This window comes from Andrena cerasifolii, chromosome 12, assembly GCF_050908995.1.
Source record: "Andrena cerasifolii isolate SP2316 chromosome 12, iyAndCera1_principal, whole genome shotgun sequence".
Classification (NCBI taxonomy): Eukaryota; Metazoa; Arthropoda; class Insecta; order Hymenoptera; family Andrenidae; genus Andrena; species Andrena cerasifolii.
Window position 1 is genome coordinate 1,398,273 of NC_135129.1, and position 18,393 is coordinate 1,416,665.

Here is an 18,393-nt window from a genome sequence, read left to right on the forward strand (position 1 = left end):
CGCTCCTTGTATAGGAAGGATAGAAAAGGGCGACGTGTTTCCAAGCGAAGCACAATTCCACGTATCGACGTATACGTATAAGGAGGCTCGTAACCATTTTCTGAAATTAATCTCTATTGCCGTATCGCGGACGCCCACTCTCGTGGCGTCAGGCGAGCTCGTCCCTTCTCGCGAAAATAATTCTAACAGGGAATACTTGCGGTCAAACATAGATTGGATCGTCGAATGGGCGCGGGCAAGTCGAGTATCGAAAGCTTTTCAATCAGAGCGCTTGGAAATCGGGAATCCATTTGCAGGCTACTATGTTACCACTAAACTTGCAAATCGGGGAACTGCAGAACCTCTGAACTTGGAAGTGGAAGAATTGCAGAACTCCAAAACTTGAAAATGGAGAAACAATGAATTGGAAAATCTCTGAACTTCAAAATCAAAGAACTATGGGAACTCTAAACTTGAAAATCCAAAAATTCTAGAATTCATTAAGGGACCATTTTACTTTGTCGGTCGAAAAGGGGACCTATTTTTCGTGATTTTTTTCTTCAACAACTAATATACGAATTTTAATGTTCATTATTCCTTTCTTCACTTCCAATCCAAAAAGTTACATAAATTATCCAATTTAAGTGTAGTAATCAGAAAGCCACAAAGCTTCGAAACTACCCCCAAGCTTAAAGCTGAAGATCCATGCTTCCCTAATCCGCGTGGAAGTCAGAAATCTGGAGGTCACGGAACTTCGAAGCCATGCCGCGTCTCGAGTAGCAGATACTTCAGACTCTCATTGTATATCAATCGCGCCATGAACCTTCAAGAAGCTTCGTTGTCATCCCGAACGACGACTGAAATTATTCAGAGGGGTTGTCGAAACATCGAGCTCCAATTCAATTACAATCTTCCCTCGTGCCGCTCGAAGGCGTCGTTTAAGTCAGCAGCGAAGACGCTAAGAGCTCGCCTTCCAGTTTAATGAACCTAATTAACCCGAATGTGTAGCCAGGAAGGGACAGCTTCGGCACGCCGGCCCAAAAGCAGGGGAGATTAACAGCGTCCAATTTAACTTCGCTCGGTGCGGGGAGAGTTTCGATGGGATTGAATTCTTTTTAACCGTCCATGGAGCACGCGTGCCAAACCGAGGGACTTGTTTAAAAGAAATCCATAGAAGACGCCTTCCCGCGGACTTTCATCTCGATAGCATTGAAGCAACCACCGTAAACGATCCTGGCGAGCGACTGCAAACAGAGTTAACAGAGTCGGCTGCGTATTGTAAAATAGTGGACACGAGTAGCGCTCGAGACAAAGGGCCCTTTTGTTCAGGGTTCACAGGCCACTGAATAGGGAATAAAGTAGTTCAGCAGCACTACGGACATCCGTTGTTGAAATTGTCCGGCTGCCGTTGGATTAGAGACAGATTTCGCTTTATTCCAGCGGGGCTGTGTCTGAAGGCGTGCTGCAGAATCCAAGTGGAAATGAAAGAGCTGCGGACAAAAGGCAGCACGCGCGTCAAGGTTGTGACCACTTAATTATCTAGTGATCCTGTGAGTAGTGATTGAATCGATACCGATACTATTACGATATTCAATCAATTCGATACCAAAGTAATCAATAGGCAGTATCGATACGTATTGAAATTTTAGGTACTTGGTATCAATTTTCGATACTGATACTTCTTGAATCGATATTATATCGAAAAGTTCTTACACCGAATCAATACCCGTTTGATACCTGATGAAAGTATCGATACCCGTTTGATACCTGATGAAAGTATCGATACCCGTTTGATACCTGATGAAAGTATCGATACCCGTTTGATAACTCTATGAAGGGATCGATACCCGTTTGATAACTCTATGAAGGGATCGATACCCATTCGATCCGAAAGTATCGATACCGTGATATCGTTTAGAGATGAAAGTATGTACCTTAATCTAATATTATCGCCGTTGTTATTTTAACTGTTTTAAATATCAAATAAATATAAACGTTTCGGTGAAATGTTAAATAAGTATCCAAAATTGCGGAAGATATGAAACGGGTATTGCAATTTTCATAGAAGTATCAAATGGATATCACTAATTTCGGATTGAACGGGTATCGATCCTTTCACAGAGGTATCAAATAAGTATTGATACTTTCGTGAGGTCTCAAATAGGTATCATTCGTGAGGTATCAAACGGGTATCGATATTTTCGTGAGATATCAAACGGGTACCGATACATTATCTTCATAGAGGTATCAAACGGTAATCGATACTTTCATACAGGGTGATTCTCTCGGTGCGCCTGATCAAAGAGATGCCGCCTGGTACCCCGTGACGAGGTCCACCCCCCGTGGTGCCTCTCCTAATTTTATGGATTTCGACCCTCGAAGGGGTGCAGTACCTATTAAGAAGTGCGAAATGTCCCGTTTCCGCATTTCTCATCAGATCTCTGCAAAAACGGCGCCAATCGATTCCTTATGTTTCGCCGATAAAACTAACACCAAGAACGACGCAATTCGGAGCATAATGAAGGAAATCACATGAAAAATTGATTTGCATCATTTCAAGCTAACTTCGTTGAAAATAGTCTGATGACACATTCACGAATGCACGCATAAGAAAGAGAGAAAAAGATTAATGCAATTTAAACATATTTATTCAGTTTAGCAACACCAATTCGGATCGCAGCGCCAAGTATTTTGAATAAAATATTTATTCGTATTAAAATATTTATTTGGATAAAAATATATCTGCTTAATATTATGTAATACATTTTTATTTAGTATAAATAGCCATTATTATAATTGACGCAATTTTTGTATATCATTAATTAATTTTCTAAAGCTATTAATTTACGACAATGTTTTTAAATGGGATTCTTTTTGATGGGTTAATTAAAATGTCCGCGATATGAGTAATGGAATGAACACAATGTATGAACACAGCATTTTAGCTGTGTATATGTAGTTGTGTCATCTTAAGCACAGTTGGAAACCACCTTTATGTACTTGCAGCCCATTTTGATTTCACATCTTTTTTTTATTTTGTAATTATTATTATCTTCTATTTTTTGTAATTTATTTGATTTCGTGTACTTGGCGTAATTTCTTTACTTTTTTTAAGTTTTTTATGGGGATATTCTTTACCTATATCCAAAATCATAAAACTTTGAATTAAACTCCCTTCCGTTATCACCGTTTCACATGGGGTTCACTGCACCCAGCGTCATTTTTAAGTCACCATTTTCGTAGTTTTGAATCTCTTAACTTTTCAGTGATGATTGTACATATATTCGTAATACTCATACAATCAGGCTCTAATAGTCTATTTCTAGAAATGTAAATTTTGATATGATGAAATTTGTAGTTAAAAAAATAGTCGTGGAAAAAATGATTTTCTTTGTTAAAATTCACAAAAATTTTGAACTTTAATATTAAGGTCTAAAAATTTATAAAAATATAACTCCGTGTGACCACGAAGGGTTAAGGGTTAACTATTGAAATCTCGAAAAATCGAGTTTTTAATTATTATTAATTCTCAGAGTGTCATAGTTTGTCTACATTTACAACAAAATCTCCTGAGGAAATTCGAATAATTACAGAAATTATAGCGCGTAACTTCGAAGCGGTTTATTTGGAAACTACATTTTTAAACACCGTGTACATCATAACTTTTGAACAAATCAATTTTAACTGGAGGTGTAGAATTCCTTTCTCCACAGTGTGGAACTTGCGCATCAACATTAAATGTTTGTGAAACATTTATAACTGATTAAAGACTATGCTTTGCTTAAAACTGTGGGAAAAAATAGATTCGTGTGTAACTTTCAGAATTTTTGTTTAAATTCGCCAGTAAAGTTCCACGCTGTAGTTTTTAGCGTAGAAATTATTTACACGATTTGTTCACTCGTGATTATGCAAACGGACTACAGCCGCGCGCTACGCAGTACCATTTTTAGCGCTAAATAACTTCAATAATTTTCAACATTCTGATAATTTTTTTTAAATTACTTGTGAAAGCATGCACAAAAAAACTATGTAGTATAAACTATCTAAAGTAATTGTCGGTATGGTGATTATTTGGCATCTAAGCAATCCCACCCAAAAGAAACCGTCGATTTTAGTCGATCGATAATCCTTTGCCCCTTTAAGGGGAAGTTCCGGTATAGAGCCCAAAAAATAGGTGATATTTAGGAATTAATTAAACAAAAACTACTATATATAATTTAATGGGACTTTTTGCATTGTATTAAGGATGTCTTAAGTTATAGAAATATATTTTTTGTTTTATAATTAATCATTGCAGACGGCCCTGGGTAGCCGTTAATGTCAAGGCGTCAAAAAATTGATCCAAATCGGTTTGCGCTGTATCTCCAAAAGTTATTATCCGATTCGACTGAAACCTTTTTTATTTTGAAGATTATTCTTCTGTCTAGGGGGAGAACTAGAAAAATTACAAAAATGACCATTTTTTTAGAAAATAACGACACTTGAAGTTTGAAATCACTTTTCCCTTATATTTTTATCCTTTCAACGTCTTTAAAAATTACAAATTTTCAATTTTTGTATTTTTCTCTGGTATCCCCCCTAGCCAGAAGTATATTCTTCAAAATAAAAAAAGTTTCAGTCGAATCGGATAATAATTTTTTTAGATACAGCGCCCACCGTTTAGAAAACACTGTTTCGAGAAAAACGCGTTTAAAGTTTTACGTGAGTGCCGAGTGGCCGGGTGTTACCCACGCATTTGCCGCTACTCAAATGCCTATAACTTCGGGAATATTCCGAATTTCACCAAATCCTTTTAAACAAGTATTCCTAAAAGATTGAACATTCGAAAAATGAAATAAAAAAAAATAGACATTTAGACCAGAACCTCCCCTTAAGAAGCTGCTGCCACCCCTACAACCATTTCATTACCGAACCAAAAACCGGTTACGTTATTATGCAGCATCACTTAAACTACATTTGCGCAAAGTTTCAAATTCTTTTTCCAATTTCCGATCTCAAGCCCCCGCAAAGTAATCTAACTCGCCAAGACGTACATCTTCCTTCGCCAATTAAAAGGCCCCGTGAACGTGGAAACGCAAGGGAGAAGGAGGAAAGCGTGAGCATCGGTCGCGCGTGTTCCGCGCGCGCGAGGATGAGTGGCGCGCAAGACAAAAGGCCCCCTATCGTCGCGCGGAGAGTTCACGGACAGCTGAACGAGTGCATAATGTAGCGCAGGAGGGCCAGAGGAACGTGGCGAAGGGCAAAATACGCGGGAGGCAGTGTGCGTGTTAAAAAGAAAAGAGGAAGAAGGAAGGAATGAAAGGAAGTAAAACGAGAGGAGCCACGAGGTGGCTCGGTGTAGGGTGGTCGAACACAGACGATCTAGGGGTAGGAGAGCATGGTGGGGCTGGCTCGTTGAAGGGTGCCCTAGCCAGTCCGCTATCGAGCAATCCTCGTTGCCATGGGGATAATCTCGAAAGGCCTCGTCGAAGTACGCAAAATCCGGGCTTTCCAGCGCCGATTTCCACGGAAAACTGGGGCCATTCTTCTCTGGGTCCACGCAGCCGGGGTGCGCGACACTGCAGACGGAACTTTTCGCCATTCAACCCTTTCCCACTGTAAACACGCTTAACGAGAGCCTCCTTTGTCAAACATCGACTGTTTCTCGCAACGTGGTCGAGGACAGAACGTCGCCTTTTTTGAGAGAATATATATTTTAGACGAAAATGGAGCTTAGTCTCTGAGAATTTTGAGGTGTTGGAGTTAGCTGAAGCCTCGGGAACCTTTTGGAATTCTCGGGCGCTTTTGGAGAATTGCTTTCAAAGTCCTCGTAGCTCGAGTTCTTAATTATTCTAGGGATATCGGAGCTTGAGAAGTTTTAATTGTTTTCCTGGGAATTTTCATATGTTTTTCAAGGTTTAGCGTTACTTCTACTTCCCTGAAGCTTCGTAGATTCCTGAGGATTCTATGGAGTGCTTGGTGGATTATTTTCAAAGGTCTCATGGCTGGAGTTCTTTCAACGTCATTGCAGCTCCCCTTTTCTCTATTGTTCCAAAGCTCTTGGACTTACCCTACGATTCCCCCAGCATTTTAAGGCTCTCCTGAGATACCCCCAATCTTTAGAGATGGCACAGTGCTCTCCCGAATCCTCCCCAGTTTCAGAGTCCCCCCCGAATCTCCTTTGACTTCTCGAAAACGTGCTTTTCAATTTGCAAACCTCCCCCACGAATCTCTCTTTTCACGTGGAGTGGTTATCACTTGTACACTCGGCGAGTGTCGCCACTCTAAAGGAATCACAGGTGAGAATCCCCAGGTCGCTGGGAACGATACCCAACTATCCAGCACTCGGCATCTCCGTTCCACGAGTGGGATCGGTGTCAGACACGCGGTGCTCGACTAGCTCCAGCCACCCTCGACTTTTCAACTCCCTTTGTGGCTCTTTGGTGTCGAGACGACGGGGCCTCGAGACTGCCTGTCAAGGCCGACCTAAAAATTCTCATTTACCCAGACCTAACCCTGCCTCCCAAATCGACCCCACTCTGTCGCCCAGAATTCGCGAAACCTCCGAACTGTGTATCAAGGATCAATCATTCCAAAACTCGAAGCTTGAATTACCGGGACGTCCATCTCGACACTAGTATCTACTTCTGAATTCCACAATTCTATATTGAAATATCAGACGAATTTACGGTTGCATAATAATCCTCCAAGTGAAAGTTCCACGCGCAGATTTCCCTTTCCGTACGAGAAGGTAGGAAACATCAGATTCTAATTTTTATAACTACGTTCCACCTTTTCGAAAAATCTGAAGCAATTACAGGTTAATAGCACTACAAAGACGCTGAAACTGTAAAAGTATAAATATGGTGACTTGATAAATTTAATGTGAAATCGGCATTTTTTTATATTTTTGAATTTTTTAAAATTCGATTCTGCGGATGAAAATTTTGAAAAAATTCATAGACATGTGCGCCGATGAGTAGAATGTCTCTGATTTTTTTTATAATCTTCTAGTCAATAGAAGAACAGTAATGGAACTTAAACTGCAAATTACGTTTCACCCTGTAACTGCCCTAGTAGTAGAGGTATCGGGTTGATACTTGCCAGAAGTAGTTTTCTTTGAAGAACATGTCGATTGCTATACAGTATACACCAGGTTCAATGTGGTTTGGGGGACTTTTTACAGTGCTTACCCGGCTTTATCATTTGCTTCCAAACTAAGTCTAACGTGGATGAGTAACCGAAGTGATTAGATATTAATTCGCCGTGTTAATGGTTTATGTTTGTTTTCCGGCGAGAGGGGATACCCTAGCGAAGTATCGGTTTCCAGAAGGCGAGATAGGGGGCCAGTACGCAACCTCGTTTCACGGTTTCCGTTTCTATTTCATTTTTTACCAGGCAACACTCGAGAAATTACTTCCTCCCTTCTAAACTCGCTCTCTCCCCCGCAGCAGCCTGTTTTTCTCAGCTCGCACACATGCGGTTTTACGACGCGTCTCCTTCCTCCCCCTCGACGGCGTCATTCCTCTTGTCCCTGCTCCTGAGTCCTTTGGGGAAACGAGAATGCAAAGGAAGAACCCACGAGCTGCTCGCGAAAGTAATCTGGAGTTATGGAGGCTGCGCTTCGCGAAAGAATTTCAGGATGCAGCTGCCTCGGATGCGAGCGTCCTCCACCTCACCGAATCTCATTTGCTTCTCCGCGCTGACTTCTCTCGCTGACGAGGTCCAATGAAATGAGTGACGAGGGAATGCATTAAAGTCTGAGGACACATTTATCAACTTTGGCGAATTAACAGCGAACGCAGGCGTAAATTCTAAAGTTGATTCTCCACATTTTCGTTGATATTTCTGATAAGGTATACTTTGATAAGTAGGCAATAAAATTTGATGCTCCCCAGAATTTAATCCTCCCCAAAATATTATGCTCCCCAAAATTTGCAGCTCCCCAAAATTTGTAGCTCCCCAAAATTTAATGCTTCCCAAAAACTTTCGTTCCCCAAAATTTGTAGCTCCCCAAAATTTAATGCTTCCCAAAATTTTTCGTTCCCCAAAATTTGCCGTTCCCCAAAACTTGATGCTCCCCAAAAGAGTGATCCAAAAATGAGGCCTGTTTTAGCCTCTTTTTGGTCCCACGATTTTGGAACTGAATTTTGTGCCAAAATTCTTTTGACGAGACATTATTCGCAATTAATTTTCAAGTTGAGGAGACAATTAGTTTTTGAGATATGGGAGGTCAAAGAAGTAACAATTCGTTAATGCACCAACCCATACGCTTTGATGTATGGACTTTTATGCGAGTCCGATAATTAAAAAATTGTGCCCAGGGATTTTGCTGACTGCTAATAACGAATTTGAACTTAGATTTTCAAAATTCATAACTTCTATTGCGAGAATATCGCTAATGCAGAGTCACTCAGCGACCACGAGCGTAAGTAAACATGTATATTGACATTCCATCAATCAGAATACACAGCTTCCACAAAATTGAAACTAATTATAGTTAAAACCATAAATATTACTATAGTTTCGAAAATTCATTTTGTAACTTTGACGTTACAAATAATAGACCAAAGTTTTATGAAAATTAGAATATGTTTTGTCATACGATTCGCTATACTGAATCGGTCATTATGAATTTTGAAAATCTAAGTTCAAATTCGTTGTTAGCAGTCCGCAAAACCCTTGACAACAATTCTTTAAATTATTGGATTGACATAAAACATAAAAGTCCGTACATCGAAGCGTATCGGCTGATGCGTTAATTAATGAATTTTCACTTCTTTGACCTCCCATATCTCAGAAACTAATTTTCACCTCAACTTGAAACTTTTTTGTGATTGATGTCTCATCATAAAGTATCATTTGGCACAAAATTCAATTTCAAAATCGTGGGACCAAAAAGAGGCTATTTCTTGGGTCACTCTTTGATGCTCCCCCAAAATTTACCTCTCCCTCAAAGCTGCTCCCTAAAATGTTATGCTCCCCAAAATTTGCAGCTCCTCAAAATTTAATGCTCTCCAAAATTTACCTCTCCCCCAAAATTTCCGCTCCCCTATATTTGATGCTCCCCAAAATTGAATGCTTCCCGAAACTTATCTCCCCCAAAAATTTTTCGCTCCCCAAAATTGAATGCTCCCCAAAATCTGCCACTCCCCAAAACTTGATGCTCCCAAAATTTAATGCTCCCTAAAATTTGCAGCCCCCCCAAAAAAAATTTACCTCTCCCCTAAATTTGCCGCTTCCCAAAATATTATGCTCCCCAAAATTTAATGTTCTCCAAAATTTACCTCTCCCCAAAAATCTCCGCTCCCCCATATTTGATGCTCCCCAAAACTGAATGCTTCCCAAAATTTATCTCCCCCCAAAATTTTTCGCTCCCCAACATTTGCCACTCCCCAAAACTTGCTGCTCCCCAAAATTTGCCCCCCCCCCAAAAAACCAAATTTTCTGCTCCCAAAAATTGACCTATATTTGCTATAACCAAATCCGCCCCTGTCAGTAGGCATATGAGCATCTCATTTTGGATCCACTGTACTTTTCGCGAAGGTAACATTTTAAGTAACGAATTGGTCTACAAATAGCAGAGAACTTGCGCGTAGTTATTCCGCACAAAGCAGAAGCGTAGAATGCCGTCATCCCATGCTTGGGGAGTGTTAAGGGTCCCCTCAAAAATTCAAGCGTCATGATTCACGCCAGCTGTAAAGTGAAAACACATGAACCTAATCCAGACCCGAGCCAGACCAGCGATTAAGAATAGGAAAAACCTCTCGGTCCGCGACGCGAAGGAATGATTCATCCCATGGAATTTTTTTACAGCAAGAAGCATCGATGATTACTTTCTAACGACGCTCGCGTTGCATAACAGGAGTGTTTCACTCACTTGAAAAACACACAGCGAACGCAGCCGACAGAAGCAGCGGCTTTATATTCATCTCGAATGTCGAATCTTCTCCGGAGTTGATTAATTCAGTCATCTAATTGGAGGACGAAGATTCTGCAGCCTGAAAACGTCCCTGTGAATTATTCACGGGGCTGGCTGTGTAATTGATGTCGAAGTCGTGGGGCGCGTTAGACGATTAATTGGCAGACGGGGAAAGAAGTGGGAACAAGATAATTGAACGTACACTTATTTATTGCCAAGGTCGAGAATACAATGCAAACGGACCGGATGTGACATTAATACATCCCCCAAGTGAATTTTGTTTGATGGAAAGTTCTAGAGCAACTTCTTTATCAATTCACTGAATTCAATAAACCCTTTTCTTTTATATAACACCTCTTCAGTGGCGGATTTTTAAAAGGCTCCCCCAGGGACCAATCTTCCAAAAAAATTGTGCTTTTATCCAAACACTATATTTCTTTTGTTTCTCATCATTTTTATAGGCGCGTAAATTTATCTGTAATTCCGTTGTGCATACAGGGTGTCCCGGAACGTTTGCCACCTAGGCCTTTTTCCTTAAATCCTGGCTCAAGTTTTATACTCCCTGTCATTTAAGAAGGAACCTGCCGACCGACGAGTTTAGACCGGTTCTGCGCAGGTTGACGCTCATTGGTGCCGGGAGGAGCCACTATTGGCTGTACCCCCACCAACGCTTTTTCGGAGCCAATCAGCTCATTCTACATGCGCGAAACGGGTTCCTTCTTAAATGACAGGGTGTATACATACAGCTAAGTAGCGCATACCATGTATGGAATATCTTTAAAATGAAGTTCAAAGTCGCCTCTTTCACACTTAAGGATGAATTTTAGCCAAACACGTACAGACGTTATTATTCTACTTCATTATTTCTCCGGAATGGCAAAGTCTTGAACCCCACTTTCCCACAGAATGTGCAATGCTTCCGTTCAATTGAACTTACTATCATACAGTGCTGTTCATAAGTATTAGGACCCCTACTCTGTGTGGAATAATTATGAAGGATCTCGCAAATTTATTAAAGAACTCTAAGAAATTTGAGTTCACTTGACATTTTAAATTAAAAGCAGTGGATCTATACCCAGTGTCACATTTTCTGCAAATACACCAGGTGCCCTAACACTTGCCAACAACATTACACAAACTCCCTCTGTGAGTTTTAAAGACGATCGAAGTGAACGATAAGAAGAAACGGTCTTCGAACGTCCGTTACCCAACCACAGTCACGGCTATCGTCGAAGTTGCCGCACCGGCACGGTTGATCGATCAACCGTCCGAACTCTAAGAAGGAGCCGCGTCCTCGTTATCAGAGGCCTCGTCGCTTTCGGGAGTAGCTCGACGACGCCTCGGCTGTAGGGACAGGTCAACGTCGCCGGGGAGTTGGGCAAGGTAGGCGATGAAGTCCTCCTGCTTGCAGAAGGTGGTGAAGAAGTTCATATACTGTATCTCGTCGTCGGTGAGCGACGGGGGCGGTGGTATCGGCTTGACCCTTCGAACCGCGGGCGGCGAGCGGGACATTAAAGGTCGCCTCTTTGTCACCGGGGGCTCCATGATTCGCTTCAGGGCGGCCAGCAGCCGATGCATCAGCTCGAACTGTGACACACAATTACAGTAAGTGCGTCGGTAGAAGAAGAATAGGGAAAGAATTAGGTCCCGAGCTACTGCAGAGGCTGCTCTGCTTCTTGGTACGGGAGCTTACAGCTCAGAACCTTCGGAACAAGAGGTTTGCCACTTTTTTTACAGCCAAGGCGTCTAACCAACGGAATCCTATTTTTTGGGCTGAAAATATTGCAATGTTTGGGAACTTTTTTTGAAGATACTAGCGATTTGTCTGAAATTTGGAACATGTTTTTATGCCTCTTTGAAGAAATTGCAGGGTTTTTTTTTATTAATTTTTAATGGTAAATAAAGGAGTTATGCATTATCCACCAACACGCCGCGCAAAGTTCGCCCTCCGCTGGTGTGCACGGTATTTATCTTCCAGGTAATCCGAACCAGAAAAATGAAACGGCGTTTTACTTTCTACATACGTAGCTTCAGTTTGATAAACCAGAATAAAACAAAAAATTTATTGAGGAGAGTGGTGAGTTTTCAAACTGAAAGGTCTGAAGCAGTGGCGGATTTAACAGGGCGGCCGATGAGAAGTTGGCACCTGGGCCCTTGCTCAGAAGGCCCCACCAGGGCACCATCCCTAAAAAAATTATGATTTTATCCAAACTATATTTTTCTTTTGGATTATTACACTGAGCCCTTCTCCACAAAACTACTGCTTTAGTTTCTCGGAAAATGGGCCCGCCGCTCAGAAGGCCCGCCTTAGTCTTCAATAATAAATTATGATTTTATCCAAGCACTTTTTTCTATACTTTTCTGTACATTTACCCCCTTTTAGTAAACTACCTTTTCATTTTCCCCAAAAATGGGCCCCGTCAACGTCTGCCACCTGGGCCTTTTTTCTTAAATCTGCCACTGGTCTGAAGCTTTAATTCTTGCTATCCAATTTTGCGCAAATTTTCTTATGTAACAAAAGAAGTATATAAACCTATCGGAATTCTGGTTCGCCAAAGTGGAGCTACGTACATATAAAGTAAAACGCCGTTTCATTTTTCTGTTTCGGATTACCTGGAAGATAAATATCATGCACACCAGCGGGCGACGAATTTTGTGCGGCGTGATGGTCCATCATGTATAACTCCTATATTTATTATTAAAAATTAATAAGAAAAAAGCTGAAGCTTCTTCAAAGATGCATAAAAACATGGTCCAAATTTCAGACAAATCTAATCGCTAGTTTCTTAAAAAAAAATTGAAACTGTTACCAAGTTACAAAGCTCAGAACTGTGGGATCAGGAACCCCCATAAAAGGGAGCCTGGAATAAGAGACCTCGGAGGATCGACTTTGGTGGAGTTGGTTAGGCGCATGCCCAGTACGCAGAGGTTCCGCAAGATCGTGGGTTCAAGTCCCATCACTCCGAGGCCTTTTTCCCGCGGTTTCCGAAACTTATAGGAATTACAAGACCTCTTCCTACAGAACCTGTAATCGTCCCACAATACAAGCTAGCTACACGATCTCTCAAATCATAAAGATTCTTCTGAATCTGTAGAATCTCAGAGCTCGCAGAGTCACGTTACAGTATCCCACATATCTAAGTCTATCTATTTCCAATGACACTGGTGCAAACAAGCCGACCTTCTTGGCAGCTTCCTCCGTATCCTTCATCGCCTTGCGCTCCTGCCTGAAGCCCTCCACCTCGCAAGCGTGCACCACCTCCGGAGGCAGAGTGTCCAGCTCCATATTAAGATCCTCGTGGGTCTTCTCTATCCACTTCATCATGGAGAAGCTGTCCAGGTTCGCGTCATTCGGCCCCACGCAGCTCTCGTACGTTTCCCCGATGAACACTTGGAAGCGCAGCACCTCCTCGGAGCACACGGAGTCCCGGAACACGCCTTCCAGAAGAGTGCTCGCGTACGTCTCCAGCTCCTCTGCCCTTGCCTCCAATTTGTCGATTGCAGCCTGGGGAACGAGGAACGATAAATGGCCTTGGGACGAGTAGTCGCGCTTTGCAGCTCGGAGAAGCGGAGGTGTACGGTTCATTGAGCATCTAATTACTGTCTAGACGAGAGGACAGTTTACTTGGAGCTCGTTGATCACGGTGGTCAGCTCGCGGACTCGAGACTTGATCTGTTCCTCGGCTGTCTCGATCGTCGTCGCCATCTCCGCCATTGGCTGCGCTAGGGACTCCAGGTGGATCAGGGCGTTCAGGTTCTGCGTGGCTATAGTCCTGAACACGCGCACCAGGTCTAACGGGTCCTCGAAGTACATGTCCGTCGGCCCTGCCTCGGCGATATCTTGCTCGAATAAATCTGGAAACGTGAAGTAGCATTTCACTGCTACCTGGTACTCGTAAATCGGTGAGGTCCCAAGCGTGCCCGGGTGGCTCTTTCCCATGCTCGTTATGAATATTGAAAGCTTCCTTGGCAATGATTATATGCAGCTTGGAACTGGAAATACTGTTTTCATAAATCAAAGAATCTACTGACACTAACTCTAAGTGCGATGTTACAGGGTAATAATGAACGTGTCCCTTCTGAACGGAAGGATCACCTATGAGGACTTCGAGGGACGCGGTATCGTCGGCCATTCTGTATCGCCCGAATAAATCGTTGGCGCTGGCAGAGGAGACGTTCTCCCCGGATTCAGATCGATAGATCCAGTCGTGCTCCATTCGCCAGGCGATAGGGGATATCCTGTACAAGAACCTCTGGCACATCTTCACCATCCGCCAGTTCTCTTCCCAGTGGTACAGCTCTAGCCTGACCCGGCCGAAAGCTTTCGACAGCTGGTTCCTCTTGTTGGTGACGTCGTCGGTTATCCCGCTCTCGACCTCCGCCTGCACGAGGATCTTCATGCTTTCTTCGTGGTCCTTGGACAGGAACTCCTCGAAACCGGTGACGTATCGATGGTAATGATACTGGGTGTAAGAAGGGGGTTAGTTTAGCTGATAAGAAGCTTTGGGTAGAGTCTTGGATTTTTTAAATACTAAAATTCCTTCTGCTTCCTTGGAATGTTAAGATAGTTTATATCTTTGCACTCTTAGGATACTAATGTATTTAACATCCCTGTTACTTGAAAGAAACAGCCCCAGGAATACCTTGATCCTATCCAATTTCTTCTGCTCCTCGACGAATTGCTGGTCTATACGAATGCAATCGTCCAGTTCTTGACCAGCTAGCAGGCGAGTTCTGAAGATATCGCGGGTGTCCTCGATGTACTCGCGAAGGGAGAACTTCTCCTTCACCGGCCTGCCACCCAGCTCCGTGAAGTATTCTGGATCGACGTCGGTCATGGCGATGGCCTCCTCTGGCTCCTTATGCTTCTTCGCCTCCAGAGCCTCGATCTCCACGTCCACCTTCATAGAAGCAGCTTATTATCGCCGAGTTCACTTAAATAAAGGAACGTCCCCTCAGGCTAATGGAATCAATGATATGAAAGCCGAAAGAAGAATAGCAGCGCTAAATATCGCGCACTGTAAAAGCTACTGTGCTACGTAATAGACAAGTTTCTCTGCCATTTCAAGCTTTCGTTATTGTCGAATCAGGAACCCCTTTAAGAGGGAGTCCGGAACAAGAGACTTCGGCGGATCGGCTTTGGCGACATTGGTAAGGCGGCTGGCCAGTAGCGCGGAGGATCCGAAGATCGTGGGTTCGAGTCCCCATCGCCCGAGGTCCTTTTTTCCGTGACCCGAACGTACAGGAATTACGAAACCTATTTCTACAGTATTACATCTGAAAGTGGCTGAATTTTGTTTGACACTCAGAAGAAAAAAAATTGTAAAACGCTCACACGAAGCGTTCGCAGAAGATCTTGCCCCAGTTTCATATTAGAACTGTCCATTCTCTGCTCCTTTTCCTGCGTGCGTTTCTTCTGTTTCCAATATTGAAAGTACGAGAACATGAGGGAGCAAGGGGGGTGGAGGAAGGGCGATTGTTCCTCGTTGACGTTCCTAGCTTCGCCCAAGTGTTCATGGCCCTTTGTGAAGTAGTACTGTGTTCTGGATGAAAACAAAGAATATTAAAAGCACAGTTGAGTGCTCGGTGCTGGGAAAGGAGATAATTCCTCTTATAAAAAGAAACAGTTCAGATCTGCGGGGGTTCTTAATCCAATCTGATTCGAATTCTAGTTCGATCTACCTTAATTCCAATCCTCGTGATTGTTTAAAACGGTGGGAGATTGTGATTTTAATTCAATTCTAAAGTAAACCCTGCCACGGTCACAGTTGGATACTTCCCACCAGAGGGGACGCAAGTTTCGACTAACAAATTTGCCAGAAATTCTGGATACACTTAGTGCATACCGTGTACGATAATATATTAAAAACTTAGAGCACTGTGCTGAAAATTTCGCGAGAAAATTCAGCTGCATATCCTGTCCTCCAACAAGCGAATGGAATTCTAATTAAGTTCCACTAACAACCGGACCAATTACACTACATGTAACAATCCCAGGAATACATACGCGCTACCACTAATTAAAAAAAAAATTTAATCTGTACGATCCATGTTCGTAGGGATTAAAGAAAGAGAAACATCGAACCCCATTCTCTCACAATATTTCGAACACTTTACCCCCATACTTTCTACTAAATTATTACACAAAATATCGAAATAATTTAACTCTGTAATTCGCGCAGCCTCCCCGGCATTATTTTTTCGAGTCCATTCTCTGTTATATTTTTTGTGCCAGCGAAAGTAAAGAGTCCCCCCCCTTCGCGTTAAACATTTTTCAGAGCGGCAGATCCATTAAATTTCCTCTTCTCTTTCGCAGAATGGCGGTCCCCGGAGTTAGCTGGGTACCTGAAGAAGTCAGTTCGACGGGCTCGCTTCCCCTTCCGGTTCTTGGGGTTGATACGCCGCGCCGTGGAGAATCTCGACGTCCCGTCGGCCATTCTCCCTCGATCTCGCCTCGTGCTTTATTCAAGCTCGGCTTTTCACCTGCGGACCATTCACCTGCGTCGCCACGGAAGTGCTCGTAGCCCCCTTTCACCCTGGGCCCCTGGGGAGACAAGATAACAGAGGCAGTTCGCATTTGATTAAAGCCCTCTCGTCCGCGACCTTTGCGCCCCGCAATCACTGCCATTTCTTTTTAACAAGTCGTTACGAAACTCGTCCCTAGGATGGGGGTTCCTTTATGCGAGAGTCAGTAACATTGTTCGCATAAAAATATTAGTATTTTGTATGCAGGGTGTTTATAAAAATGGGGGACATTTTTCAAGATCGATTCTAAAGCATTATCGGTCGTATGTGTATACTCACTTTTTTTTATTATTTTGTGAGTAGAGCCCAGTGGCGGATTTATGGGGAGACACCACGGTAATGGCCCGAAAAGTAAAGGTATCTTTGGAAATTTATTAAAAGCAAACTACTTAATGAATCTTTTTTAAACTTTTAAGGACTCTTTATTGGATATTTAAGTTATACGAATATCTAGTTTTTAAATTTATTTAAAGCAGATTTACAAGCTGTAAAGGACCAGTAACTTTGCGCTGCAAAAAATCTGGTTGACAGTTTTCTGACGAAACGGTGATTCTGAAATCAACAAACCAAAATGTTTTAGAGACTTTATGCGGATGGCTATGATACACCGGGAGATTTTTTTTATTGAACGTTTCCTTCTACTTCTTTTTCCACGAAAGAGTAGCCATTTTGTTATTTTTCAAAATCTTCAAAATCGAACCCGTCGTGCCATAGCCATGCGCATATAGTTTCTAAAACTTTGTGGTTTATTGATTTCCGAAGAACTGTTTCGTCGGAAAAGTGTCAACCAGATTTTTTGCAGTGCAAAGTTATTGGACCCGTACAACTTATAAATCTGCTTTAAATAAATTTAAAAGAAGATATGCGTATAACTTAAATACCCAATAAACAGTCCTGAGAGTTTAAAAAAGATTCATTACGTAGTTTGCGTTTAATAAATTTCCAAAGATACCTTTACTTTTCGGGTCAATACCGTGGTGTCCGCCTTAACAGGGCGAGCGCTTAAAACCGCCAGCTTAAAAAAAATGGTGATTTTATCCAAACTATATTTCTTTTCTGTACTACTACATTGAGCTCAGTTTAAATAAACTACCTCTTCATTTTCCAAAAAAACTAGGCCCCTGCCCAGAAGGCCCCCCTAGGGCCCTATTTTAAAAAAAAATTATGATTTTACCCAAACACCGTTTTTACTAAAATCATTTTGCCGAAAAAATGGGCCCCTCAAAACGTTTGCCATCTGGGCCTTTTTTCTTAAATCCGCCACTGGTAGAACCGATCCTGAACAAATTTCCCACATTTTTAAACATTTATAAACACCCTGTATACTAAATAAAAGAACATGACAGCGAAGGGATAATACTACACTAGGGTGGCCCTTATTTTCAATATGCGATTTCTTTTGCTTTCACCCCCTATTATGGTTCTATTTCCGTTATCATCTTTGAAAATTTCTTTAAATCCAAACTATTGAATTCTAAACTTGAAGGCCTGGTTGGCACCTTTTCCTGTTGTCTGATTGCAATAATCTTTTTCAGGGACTATTTTTTATGAAATTAAACCATATTAGGGGATGGGAGCAAAGAAATACGAACAAAAATTCGGCACGTATAAATAAGGGACACCCAGTGACACTAAGACTACACAGTGTACACTGTACAGTAGCTTATCGCGAGCGATGATGCGCCGATAATTCGTTTTTCTGAATGAAACATACTGTTATTCTTACTTTGATTAATAGAGCAATGAATTGTGAAGGTAAAAGTGTTAAGGTACAGTAGTCCTTCGGCGAGTAGCTTCAGAGATATCTGACTTCCAAACTAACGTTCCTAGCAGAGATGGAAGTTTGAACACTTGCGACTGAACGTATGTATTCCGGCAACGATAGAATCGAACGTTTTGAATTTTATTTGTAAAGCACAGTCGTGCTTCCTGGCGACATACTTCCCGCGTCACACTCTGTAGCGATAAACAAACCCTCACACCCCATT

At 42.2% G+C, this 18,393-nt stretch overlaps 1 protein-coding gene across 1 annotated transcript; it reads right to left on the reverse strand.

Moving 5' to 3' along the window:
- Window positions 1–11,155: 11,155 nt before the first annotated feature.
- On the reverse strand, window positions 11,156–16,998 carry LOC143375371 (cilia- and flagella-associated protein 100). Its single transcript, XM_076824376.1, has 7 exons — window positions 16,226–16,998; window positions 15,216–15,423; window positions 14,524–14,781; window positions 13,977–14,343; window positions 13,506–13,735; window positions 13,062–13,385; window positions 11,156–11,467 (listed from the first exon to the last, which is right to left on the reverse strand). Exons 1-7 carry the CDS (start codon window positions 16,315–16,317, stop codon window positions 11,156–11,158), a joined length of 1,791 nt encoding a protein of 596 aa, XP_076680491.1. The 5' UTR covers window positions 16,318–16,998.
- Window positions 16,999–18,393: the final 1,395 nt, after the last annotated feature.

Excerpts from the sequence above, each read along its gene's own strand:
- LOC143375371 (XM_076824376.1), bottom strand. The coding sequence starts at position 16,317 with ATGGCCGACGGGACGTCGAGATTCTCCACGGCGCGGCGTATCAACCCC. Across the intron at positions 13,736-13,976 it reads GTCCCTCGAAGTCCTCATAG|ATTTATTCGAGCAAGATATC; the intron begins GTGATCCTTCCG and ends TCACGTTTCCAG. Across the intron at positions 13,386-13,505 it reads CCGTGATCAACGAGCTCCAA|GCTGCAATCGACAAATTGGA; the intron begins GTAAACTGTCCT and ends CTCGTTCCCCAG.